This window comes from Amphiura filiformis, chromosome 8 (genome assembly GCF_039555335.1).
Source record: "Amphiura filiformis chromosome 8, Afil_fr2py, whole genome shotgun sequence".
Taxonomy (NCBI): Eukaryota; Metazoa; Echinodermata; class Ophiuroidea; order Amphilepidida; family Amphiuridae; genus Amphiura; species Amphiura filiformis.
This window is the reverse complement of record NC_092635.1, coordinates 42,070,046-42,083,211: the sequence shown is the minus strand read 5'-3', so window position 1 is coordinate 42,083,211 and position 13,166 is coordinate 42,070,046. Positions and strand designations below refer to the sequence as shown.

Below are 13,166 nucleotides of genomic sequence, written 5' to 3'. Positions count from 1 at the left end.
ATGACAACCTTCACAAACGTAAGCAAAAATTTTATATTTTTGGCCTTTATATAATAATGTTATTTTAGCATTTTAAGAAATCTATCGATATGTCAGAAATCTGAAATTATTGCTTTAACTCTACCTGTGGAACTGATGTCATCCTAGCATTGTGTCGTAAGTACAAATTGCGGTCGTTTCTTGAAGATAATTCGAACCGGAAGCTGTGTGGATTATTTTGCCCCCCACTTGTGGCTGCCACATTTCTTCCCCTAGCGCCAAATAACCTCTTTGCAGATTGAAAAAGTCCACCTTCCTTTTTTTGACATGGCAGCAGCACCAACAGCCTCCGCAAACTGAAATGTGAACAGTTTCAAGTGATGAAACGAGTTTCAAGTGATGCAATGCTTGATACAGGTGGTATAGGACATTCGACACGTGAAGTACGCGGGGAAGTACGAGGCTGAAGAAACAAGGCTGACAGCCCGTTCAAAATAGACGGTTAGCAGTTACAAATTGAAAAAAAAACATACTTAGTGGGTTACTTTGTCGCACTGTTTGTGAAGAGTTCATGATTACGAGGTCAAAAATGGCGATACCGCATACGACCCGGTTGATAGGCCTATATCGTGTGCTTAAAGAAATAATGTGGGATTTGCATAAAGAATAGATTCCTATTTAAATGTTTGTTTTCACTGATCACATTATCCCTTTTAAATTTCGAGCCAAACAAATGAGGTATAACGAAGAAAATTTCGATTTCATTCCAGCGCCTACAATGCGTGTACTACGCTCGCCGATCGTATTATATGTAATACTACACAGAGCATCGCGCTCAATGTGTGTACACATAAACTGACATCCACGGGACATGCTAGCAAGCATTCGATCGGTGAACTCTGAGTAAAACCGGGTCTCCCCGATTTTAATATAAATAGTGAAATTTTACTGTTATTAAAGCACTTCAGGCTTAGTCTTTTACGTGGTATTTTAGTACACCACTGGGCATTATAATTATGTAAAAAGTAGAAATCCGAGTAAAATTGAGGTGTCGCTGTGAAGCAAATCACACATTATGGCTTTAAGCTTCCATGTTCTCGGAATATGGAAGTCTGGGAATAAGCAGGTACAGGTACTTTACCTCATAGTGTTGTGGTTTTAACAGTTGAGATATCCCACTCAATGTATCTGTTATCAAAGTACTGCCAAATCCAAGAAACACACCCGGAATATCCTTTGAACTTTCCTGTATAAACGAAGGAAAATAGTCCAAAAGAAAGAAAGAAAGAAGGAAGAAAGGAATGAAGAAAGAGGGATAGAGGGGGACAAAACGGACATACTCGATCATACTCGGGTCAGAGGGAAGCATAACTTAGCGGTGTAATTTGCGTTCAAATATTGCGACAGATAAAGCTGACACGCAAGAGGAATGGTATGTGAGTTATTCCGTATAAAGGATACCCCAATGCTCTATATAAGAGGTGTCATGTCCTCCCCATGTGCATTTGGGGGGGGTTCGGGAGGAGGAAAAGGCCCAAAGCTTTTGGCTTGATACATCATTTGCCTTAACTCAAAAACTGCAAGACCCATATAAATGTGATTATCGGCTTACTTGACCTATGTTCTATAAGATCAATGTATTAATATTAAGCAATACACTGCCGTTTTTTAGTTAAATTGCAGACACTGGCAAAATATGGCTCATGTCATCCCATTTGCCTCATTACGTGCTTTTAACATCATCTTTTAAGAGCATGGTTCAATAGATATCCACAAAAAAGCTTATTTTTTGACATTTTCAATAATTATTGATACTGACGTTGAATTCAGGAGTTATACGCACGAATACATGTATTACAGCGGTCTATAGGGTATACTGTGTTGTAATTTCGGGTTGTAACATCCCAAAAATACAAATTGGACAATATCTTTGTCAAACCAAAGAATCTACAAGAATCTTATGCACACAATCATGGTGTAGTCTTTTTTGGTGTTCAGTTGGGGGGATGAGGCTGTGGATCACAATGTACCCCTTTAATATCAATGAATAATTGTACCTTTGTCCTGTCAATGAGATCCTCTATCATTTCTCGGAACTTTAGCAAAACACGCAGAACCAAATCGCTACTAAGATGCTCCACTTTCCCCGGATCTCCCACACTAATGAGTTTTGCTGCTACTGCTACATCCAGGCATGTTAAAACACTACCACCAAACACCAATGCATCACTGGGTACATCTACGCTATCTGGACCAATGGATTGTACATCCTAAATTGTTGGAAATTCGAAATAGTGTGAATTATTTTCGTTCACCTATTTCATTGAGATATTACCAGTGATGCATACAACAACGTTGGTATATGTATATACAAACAACGTGGGCAAGCATGGTGATATCACCGCATATAGCAAATTGCCACCAAACATCCAAAGGGATGCCATGCTTTGAGTCCGCTCTCACCCAAACACCAATTTATTTACAATTCGTTACAATTAAACCATATTTTTTTATAGTTCACCACCCAAAGACCCATGCACATTTTCTTTTTAGAGCCATCACCCAATCACCAAATGACCGCATCTTTCTTCGAGTGTTTTTTCTTATTTACCATGTTTACAAGAACAAGTGAATTTTACAGCAGCCAAGGACTAGTCTGTCGAATAGGACCTGCCTTTTGCTTAGCCACGGACCATCTACTCAAACTCTGAACCGCGAAAGTCCGAGAACCAGGTTTTTCTTTGGGGTGGTGCGTTTCTCGAATTTTCGCGGTTCGTCTTTCTTGTGCGATCAGAAATTGTGTGACTAAGAAAAAAACAAATCGTTAATAGTTAATAATCAGTCACTCAAAAAACGCCACTTTCATCATGAGTGCTTTGGCCCTGGTATACTAGTATGACTCTCTCATAAAATAAATGTTACATGCGCTTTAATTTGAATTATAACACTTGCCTGCTCTGAATGGTGCACTACAGAAAACATCCCAAGGTTGGAAGTCACCACATACGGACTTTTCCTAAAGGCTTTAATACCAGACACTTCCATGACTGTAGTCTGAAAGTTTGCCTTCCCGTCTTTCAAAACTCCTGCAGTAGCTTGTCTTCCTCCAATGTTGACCACGATGGCATCTTTTGAATCTGCATGTTAAAGAAAAATGCAAATTTGTATTTGTACTAAATCATTAAGGCCCGTGACACATCACATGCATAAACACCATACAAATCCCTGCCTCCTTCCGTGTAAATAAAGTCAGCTGACTGCTTCAAGAGTTGTATTAATAATATAGGGTTCTTTCTTCTCAGATTTGTATAGCCATATTGATTTGAAATAGCGCCTTTAATCACCTCAGCTATTATATACATTGCGTTTATGCAACTTTGTTGAGTATTAAAGGATGTCTCCGGCAATCACAACATTATGCCTTATATGATAGAAAATTAATTATCAAGCACGAATCACGTGGTTTTATTTAAACAAACTCATATTGACCATAAACACGAATTAATACAGCCGTCTCTCAACACACGATATTCATTGAACATTCCCGGGCGCCGAAATTGTACAGTGAAATGACGTCCTAATAATACAATGAAAGCTGACAACAATCGAGCAGAAGTTACCATGACGTCATTAAACTAGAAAATTTCGGCGCGGAAATTTTGAGCATCGCGTGTTGAGAGCCGGCTGTTAATATTCGTTTTTATGGTCAATATGAGTTTGTTTCAAATAAAACCAAGTGATTCGTGCTTGATAATTGTTTTCTAACAATATAAGGCATAATGTTGTGATTGTCGGAGTCATCCTTTAATGTAGATGTAGATTTAGTTGCAGAAGATTAAGAATATTAGTAACATCTTTTTATGATAGTTCTATTTAGATCACGTATCATCACTTTCCTGATGGCATTTGATTTTTCGAGTAATCAGTCAAATCATCCCCCACTTGATTTTGGTATCAGATGAAAGCTCATATTTTTCTCATAAACATATTGAAATTTGGCGTTCCAAATCGGTATATTTCCGAAGAAATCATCAAAAAACTGCCGAATTAGTCTCAAATATGGTATACCACATTTGAGACTAATTAGGCAGTTTTAAAGAATTTGATTTTCCAAATATACAGGCACAAGTAACTGACGTTTGCTGGCGCCGTGATAATGCTTACATATGTTTAATTCACTAACCTGTCAGAAAGTTGGTTGATTTCACGATGCATGCTTCAAGTGGGAAAAAAGTTTGCACTGGAAATTGTGACAATGCAGGACCCAGGTTCTCACCACTGTTGATGTATACAAAGAAAAAAAAATATAACACAATGAATAAAAACAAGAATTTCTGAATTCTGAATAGCGGAATTCTACATTTGTTCGTTCAGTGGAATTCTATATTTTCCCCTATATGTTTATCCTTTCTTTCTTTCTTTCTTTACACAGCCGTGACGTGAGTCACGCTGTGTCTTTTTTCTTACAGGTTCTTTCTTTCTTTCTTTCTTTCTTTCTTTCTTTCTTTCTTTCTTTCTTTCTTTCTTTCTTTCTTTCTTTCTTTCTTTCTTTCTTTCTTTCTTTCTTTCTTTCTTTCTTTCTTTCTTTCTTTCTTTCTTTCTTTCTTTCTTTCTTTCAACCATTACGTTTGCTTTAGCACTCTTATGCTTACATCGACTTTGACCTAACTTGGTCACAATGATCAATGGCCATGCCCCTACATGTCACATGAAACTTGTGAGGTCACGCAGGGGTCATAGGGGGAAAACGTGATTTCAACTCAGAGGGGACACTTTCGGTATAAAACGAAATACCTTCAAATTTTTTTATTAGCTAAGGAAAACATAGGAAAATAACGGTATGTTCACATATGAGTTGCAGTTACCCAGTGTATATGTGATATTTCTTTTATTTGGGGTCAAAGGTCATTAAGGGGTCACTTCCGGTATAAAACGAAATACCTTTAAAATGCATCTTCTCCCACAAATTACATAGGACAGTGACGCCACTTACACACATGCATTGTTATTACTCAGTGTCAATGTGGTGTACACAGATTTGGGGTCAAAGGTCATTAAGGGGTCACTTCCGGTATAAAACAAAATACCTTCAAAAATTTTATCAGCCAAGAAAAATATAGGAGAGTGATGCATGGTATGTTCACACATTTATTGTGTTTACCCAATGTATATATGTGGTATTTTTTCATTTGGGGTCAAAGGTGATGCCACTTGATGCCACGTGCACCCATGCATTGACATTAGCTGATGTCTATGGGGTTTACATATATTTTGGGGTCAAAGGTCATTAAGGGGTCACAACACGGTTGTGTTCTTTCTTTCTTTCTATCTTCCTCATTTTCTTTCATTTTTTCGTTTTTTCTTTTGTTTTTTCTTTGTTTTTTCTTCCTTTCTTTCGTGCGTTCGTCAGAAATTTCTGAAAAAAATTACAGCAGGGGCTGGAATTGGGTAGTCGGGAATCTGAGTGTGTAAGTTTTCTCTCTATAATCGAACAATTATGCTGCATGCTGATACAGTCCCGGCCAAGGATTATTAAATGTGACGATAGCTCATTAGCATGTGTCCAATTCTTATGTAAATAGCGTATTGTTATTAAAATGACGTCGTGACCTTGCTAGAGGGCGCTAATAATGTCTGCCGACAGAGCTTTACTCGAATTCAATGTTAGAACATCTTCTCTGGTTGGGTTAAATGCGCAATTAAATAGCTATTGTAAAACTGGTTAAAATAAATGTAGTCGTTCAATTTTTTGTGTGTAAACTTCAAGTTTGTACGTGACATTTTAGCATCTAAAGAGTCGAGCTCGGGTGGAATCTAGCTAAATCTAGTATTTTAAAATTCTGCTGCATCACCCCCCGTCTGAATGATAGAATTCTATTAAAAATACTTCGAACAGATAAATGTACCGCAAACCACAATTTATAGCTATTTATCAGCATTTGAAAGAGATGCTATTTATCAGCATTTGAAAGAGATGTTAATCGACCAAGATAAACAATCGAGTATACAAATGACAATTAAGTACATGCAAACCAGTCGCCAATCAGGCTGCCCATGTGATTTCCGGGAATCCGACCACGTCACTGCAACCTCAGTGTGACCTCAGTCAGACTGGTTGGTCCATTGGTGCTTTACTTTTAACACCGTAGTCACTATTATGTGATTTTTTACCTACTTATAAAATCAATATTCCAAATACCTTTATATCTGATTAGTGAAGATTGATATTCTTTTCAGACGAGGACATGAATGCAAACACACAAACAAATACGGCGCCATTATGCAAGATCACGTTAGGTGTCACATGTTTTGTGACTTCAAATACTTACTTGCATTTCATATCTTATACTTGTCGTGCATTTCCTTCGTATTTCCACCCGTCGTGACCGTTATAGAGGGCGGTGTCACTCTCTTCAACAGTTACGATTCGCTAAAGAACGAACGACACCAGTCCTTTATGTGGTGACCTCAATCACATGGGCCAAGTAAGGGTTGATGTGAATTATTCATAACCGATCTCACTTTGTTGAGAGCAAGCCAACAAAATTCGCAATAGGTTTGCGTGGCTAATATAAAAACCCTGAATTTAGTGCCACCCCATGGTCCCGGCCATGATTGTCCGGTTCTTATTTGTGCAAAATGAAATATTTCATCAATAGTGGGAAATGATACCTTAAAATAAAAGTTTTTTTCATTGTTTAGACCCCGCTGAAAATAAACCCTTCAAACGTATATAGCAAAAGAAAGCATTGATGTCCACACACTTCCTACGTGATCTGCATTATAGCCGCACTTGCCAAAAATCGCTGTGGCTGTGCATGGAGAAGTCTTTTGTGGTCGCCTACTCCGCAGCCGAAAGATAATGATGAGATATAATATAGATAACATAAAAATGAATTTGATTTTGATATATTTGATTTATATCTCGTGTGTTTACCTGCTGAAATGCTGTAATGGTAATGTCAGCAAATTGTGTCAAACCCTAATAACCGGCATGCGACACTTTGAAATTAAGAACAAACAGCAAAATGTATCACCTTATAAGGTTGTCATCGTTTTGAACCAGGTAAAACGAAGCGTGCAAATCCACAGCTGCTAGAGTCTCGCCAATTTTCTGGACGTAATCGTTGAACCAAGCTTTGACACTTGCATTTAATATGCTAGCATTCTCCCTTTCGAAATATCCAACTTTGTCGACAACTTGATGAGACAGAGTAACGTTAATCTTGGGCTGGTACTTGTTGAAGAGTTTTCCGACCTGTAAATATTTGATCAAAGAACGCTATATTTAAGGGTTAGATTGTTTTTACAGGAAGGCATATATCACAAGTTTGACACACCCATAATTGATTTGTCAAAGAGTACATGCGATGTGAATCCAACAGGACCTTGCGAGTGATAGGATAAGATCGTCCGTCCCAATAGCCTAAGCACGTAAATCAGCAGGTATGCAAAACTATTCACGCCCATTTATCGCTGATTTTATCTAAATTCATACACACTTTCACAAAATATTCCCGATAAAATATGCTAAAAACAACTTCTCCCTCGCTCGATTCGGAGCCCCAAAAGCAGCGACATCTCCTTAATATTATTGTCCTTCTCGATCTTCTAGGCCTATACTAGAGCTCATTTTGTGAATTGTTTGGGGCTTAGTGTGCCATAGGTTCATATAAGTGTGTACAGATGGTGTCATCCGCTCAGGCCCATTCAGTGGTTTGCTCATCCGGACGATCGTACCTTTGTCATTGTCAATGATGTGCTAACATAGCCTGCGAGTGGTTCAGCCGAAAGCCATGTATTTAAGACAAACTAAGACATCTTACACGAATTTTCGTGTTTTTGCCAAATTTGTCATTTCAAAAATACCAAATGACAATTTGAATGACTTATCCTTCAATTTTAAGCAATTTATAAACAATTTTATTTTTTTTTACACTTGCGCTGGAATCACTGAATGGGTCTGTAATGTTAAGTTAGATAGAAAATCTAATTTTTGTCTTCAAAACGTGATCATGTTTTTAAGATATCTTGAAAGAGTTGATATCACTGTAGATTATGACTTACTTCAATTTCTTGATCAGCTTTGTCTGGTGAGTATATCCCGCATATAACTATGTTGTCAATTTGGCTTTTACCAATGTCGTCAATACACTGGAGCACTTCTTCCACATTGATACGAGCAATTGGTTTATTTGTACCTTTGGTTTTGGCGAACTCGTATCCGCCATTCAAGAGATGTATATCCCCCATAATCTACAACAAATAGTACAATGTCTCTGCAAAATTAAGGTGGTAGTTAGTTGTCCCTGAAAGAACTGTACCATTGGCAACTTTTATGTTTGTGAATTTTAATACCTTAATTAAACAGACAATTCACCATTACCCACTTTTTTAATCAAACAGAACTAAATTTGATGCTGTTGAACAATAATTTAAAAGCTCTCATATACTTTTTGAATTTTCCTTATTAATTTAGAGTTCGTGAATTAAAAATGTTTTTGCTTTACTTGGTTGTTCATCAATTTATGGATGATCATCGGTTAAAAAGAAATATGAGATTGATGTGTGCGCATATGGCCGATGAGTCGAATCCGTGCGCGGAACACTCTGTGACAAACAGGACATGAAAGATTGGTCGAGACGCTGGCTGTTGTATTACTGTTGACTATGGACTTGAGTAATTGCCTTTTGGTCTCGGCTTCCTTGATCCTATTTGACTCGGAATTTAGGTGTACAAGAGAGTCAATCAAATTGGCAGTCACTTTGTTGTACAAATTTAATAGCTCCATGGGATCCTATTTCGCTGAAGAACAGGGATGATGCCTCAATATCACAACGAAACGTTTCCAGATCAATGTTGGCAAGTTTGTGACAAGAGATGGTTTTCTTTCACGCTAGTGATCGAATAACAGCAAGAGTAGCTTTAACAGATACATGGCAGGATCAGAGTGAGTTTATAAACGGTTGAAATAACATTAATGTCAGTATTTGTTATGATCAGGTCCATTGTATGGCCACTTCTATGCGTAGGGAAATCAACAAGCTGAGTTAGTCCGGGATTATCCAATAACTGCATGAACACCTTGGTATCTGGATCCCATTAATTAACAGATTATTGTTTCGTGGAGGGATAAGAAATCATCAGAAAACATGGACGTTGTCAACGTCTTCCACCGATAATAAGGTGATACGGCGTGAAGAGGGAAGCGCCCGCTGTAGTGTTGCAAAATCGTGGAACCTATTGTGCATTTTGCCGAAAAAGCACAGAAATTGGCACAGATGTAGCTCTTGATATACTAAACAAATTTGAAGTATCTTTCTAAGATGGTGGGAAAAGGCCATCAAAGTTTGTATAAGGGTCACATTCACAAATTACTGATGTACTAAAGTTTCTCTAACAATTTCGATGGATGCGATTCATAATTTTATGTATACGATAACCCAGTCACTCATGCAATCTTCTTGCAGTATAAAACAGTGATTCACTGACATGTATGGGGTTTTTCTAGAAGGTTTTATTGAGCCGGTGTTTCAGATATGGTAAGATCAATTTAGGAGTTACAAAACATTTCATTGCATAACTTGACATTCATTGTGTTGATTTGAAAAATTTAAAAACTTGTGAATAGAGGAATCTTTTTTCTTTTTTAGAATTTTTTTCTAAAACATTGGGAGGGTAGGAAAACGATTCCTTTATTTTTCAAATCAACGAAATGTATGTCAAGTTATGCAATGGAAAAATGCGTTATCCTTTTTGCTCGACAAGATATTTATGCGTCTAATGCACTCCCCTCTTTAGATGCATCAATATCTCAGTGAGCGCGTTATTTTGTAGATTTTCACTCACAACGGTATAATACGCATTAATTAACCTATAGACACTGATGATGATCATCATGTCGATCATTATGATGGTTATGGGTCGGGTGATGATGACTCTTTACTAAACAACAATGGTTTAGATACGTTCATGAAAGTTCATCTGTGTTGGTATAAATCATGATTTTGATTTAAACTTTTGATCCAAACACAAGGAAATAATTCCTACCTCGGAATTTTCAGATGGTACTCCATCTTTCATCAGCGAGTGAGTGACTATATCAGGTCGTGATTTTCTTGACCTTTTTGACCTTTGACCTGATAACAGACTCATAGACTCCTGAAAACACTCCATTGCGCCCAATTGTCAGCTGCATTGGCTCCATCACTTATAACTGTTCCAAATTAGTCGCGGACATTTTGTCACCTCTTGTCGGAAAAACCAAACATCATATTTCTAACTCGCAGCAATTTGTTGAACTTATCCAAGATCAAAGAGTAGAGGAGGAGGAGGAGTTGAGATCGTATGACGTCAGTGCCTTATTTACATCTGTCCCTGTGGACAAAGCACTTCGGATTGTACGTTCTCGCCTAGAACAGGACAGCGCCCTCGGTGATAGAACTGAATTAACACCTGACCAGATAGTTAGACTCTGTGAAACCTGTCTGAAACAGTATTTTATTTACAATGGAGACTATTATGAACAGTTACACGGTGCGGCCATGGGCCTTCCGCTTTCTCCGATACTGTGCAACATTTACATGGAAGACCTTGAACAGAGAGATATAGCGACAGCACCCCACCCCCCTCTGTGGTGGTTTCGCTATGTAGATGACACCCACTGCAAACTTAAGAAGTGTCACTCGCAAGAATTTACCGACCATCTAAATTCGCTGGACAAGGACATCAAATTCACCACCGAAGGAGAGGAAAACGACTCGCTTGCTTTTCTAGACACTCTCACCGTAATCCAACCTGACAGATCCATCAAAGTCACCATTTACCGCAAAAGCACACACACCGATCAATATCTCAATTTCTCGTCTATTCACCCCATTGATCACAAACTTAGAGTCATCCGAACTTTGTACCATAGGGCCGACACCGTGGTCACTAACCTCCAGGATCGCGAAGACGAGAAAGCACATGTGAACAATGCTTTAGTAAAATGCGGATATCCCAAATGGGCTCTTGATAAAGCTACAGACCCAAAAACTCACAAAACGAGCGACGTGGGCGATAAACGCCCAAATAAAGGTCACGTAGTTCTCCCCTACACCAAAGGCACTTCTGAAGCCATTAGAAGGACTTTTAGCAACTACGGTGTTAGCGTTTTCTTCAAACCGACCCACACACTTGGACAAATCCTCGTGTCACCCAAGGACAAGACAGATAAGAAGGACATTACAGGTCCGGTATATTACATCCCTTGCCAGGGCAAAACTGTTACCGGTACCGGACAGTGCAAAGAAGCCTATATTGGCGAAACTGAACGCTCTCTGAAAACACGTTTCAATGAACACAGGAGACCCAGTAGTACAGCATCAGAGGTCTCAAACCACATTCACATCGAGTCTCCGGGACATTTTGTGGACTTGGATAAAGTCCGCATACTCGGCAGAGACAACAGGTGGTTCCAACGTGGAGTCAAAGAAGCAGTTCACATCAAAGCCAACCAACCATCTCTCAACAAAGACGGGGCCGGTTCAAGCTTTCAGGAGTCTACGAGTCTGTTATCAGGTCAAAGGTCAAGAAAATCACGACCTGATACAGTCACTCACTCGCTGATGAAAGATGGAGTACCATCTGAAAATTCCGAGGTAGGAATTATTTCCTTGTGTTTGGATCAAAAGTTTAAATCAAAATCAATGGTTTAGATACCTTTGATTTGATGGCGTTGTCTGGGATGTTCGCAAATGGTAACAGCAATTGTGACGCTGAGCCACAGAGTCTTACAACAGTGACACGTGACAAATTCTCCTGCTCTATCACTGCATTCAAAGCTTGTGGAGTACCGATGTTTATCTGTTTGACTTCAGCTGAATATTAAAGCAATACATAAAATAAAAGTATACCGGTGCGTGAAAAAGCTCTAAAATTACAACAAACAATGAACAGATAAATTTTAGAAGTTATGAATTACGCTCAATAAAGATCAATCACACTGCATATCATGAAAAGAAGATTAGCAAATCTATCGATAACTTCAAAAGCAAAATAAGTTGGCAAAAGACCAGGCCTCCCACCTCAAACTTAAGGTGGTACTACACCCCTTGATAAATTTGTGACTATTTTTGCATTTTTCTCAAGAAAATAATAAAACACTGGTAATTATAGGGGCAAGGAATCCAGTTACTACACTGGAATTTCAGTGACACAAGACAAGCGGTACTTTATTTATGATAAGAAAAGAGGTACCGCTAGAATGTACCTCATTTCTTAACATATATAATGAACCACTTGTCTTGAATCACTGAAATTTTAGTGAAGTAATTGAATTCCTTGCCCCTATAACATACATAACCTTTGTTACCAGTGTGTAGTTATTTTTTGAGAAAAATGCAAAATTAGTCACAAAATTGATCAGGGGTGTAGTGCCTAGTTTATCACGAATGCATAGTGGTCTAATGTGCAGACAACATGCCACTACGAACTATTGTGAGTTCCATCAATTCACTTGGATACTACAATCTTGCCAAACATCTGGCAGGCATACTTTCCCCTTTATCGAGGAAGGGCACGTCTTACATCAAGAATTCCTAACATTTTGTTGATAAGGCTAGACAGATACGACTACAGCCAGGCGATATTCTAGTTAGCTTTGACGTTGTCTCATCATTTACTAATGTGCCCATTGATGACACATGGGAAATTACAGGTGATGCTCTTCAGCGAGATCCAAGCTTTGACCAGAGAACTAGACTGTTCTGGAATGAGGTAGTCGATCTCACTAAACTATATCTAACCTCTACCTATTTCAAGTGGGAAGGCAAGTTTTATGAGCAAAAATGAAGGTCATGTGATGGGCTCGCCATTATTATTTCCAACATATTTATCTGAGAACGCGCTAGATCTTATAGCCATGTATAGTAGTGTCACCTCCATGATACGTACCTGGATGTATTCCTTTCAGAACGTCTCCCAACACTTGTCTGACTCCATCAAAGACATCAGGTGTCGTTGTCAGCGTAGAAGCCGTAGAGATGATTTTCGATCTTTCCTGTAGGCATACAGCTGTAGTCCAAGAAGTATCTATGTGCATTTTGCCATCCACAAACTCCATTCCTATAGCAAGGCCAATGACTTTGTCATTTTCTGCCATCGTGGAATCTTCAACCAAAGTATCTTTGCTTCAGCAGATTAT

At 38.5% G+C, this 13,166-nt stretch overlaps 1 protein-coding gene and 1 long non-coding RNA gene across 2 annotated transcripts; one reads left to right on the top strand and one right to left on the bottom strand.

Moving 5' to 3' along the window:
- Positions 1–221: 221 nt before the first annotated feature.
- On the bottom strand, positions 222–2,245 carry LOC140158264 (uncharacterized). The gene is made up of 3 exons (XR_011859746.1): positions 2,037–2,245; positions 1,121–1,225; positions 222–335 (listed from the first exon to the last, which is right to left on the bottom strand). It is a non-coding gene; the product is annotated as an uncharacterized lncRNA (long non-coding RNA).
- A 6,615-nt stretch (positions 2,246–8,860) lies between these two features.
- LOC140159546 (uncharacterized) lies at positions 8,861–12,814 on the top strand. Its single transcript, XM_072183036.1, has 3 exons — positions 8,861–8,930; positions 10,292–11,217; positions 12,581–12,814. The coding sequence occupies exons 1-3, from the start codon at positions 8,861–8,863 to the stop codon at positions 12,812–12,814; spliced, it is 1,230 nt and encodes a 409-aa protein (XP_072039137.1).
- The last annotated feature ends 352 nt before the right edge of the window (positions 12,815–13,166 follow it).

Excerpts from the sequence above, each read along its gene's own strand:
- LOC140159546 (XM_072183036.1), top strand. The coding sequence starts at position 8,861 with ATGGTTTTCTTTCACGCTAGTGATCGAATAACAGCAAGAGTAGCTTTA. Across the intron at positions 8,931-10,291 it reads AGATACATGGCAGGATCAGA|ATCAAAGAGTAGAGGAGGAG; the intron begins GTGAGTTTATAA and ends AACTTATCCAAG. Across the intron at positions 11,218-12,580 it reads AGAAGGACATTACAGGTCCG|GCTAGACAGATACGACTACA; the intron begins GTATATTACATC and ends TTTGTTGATAAG.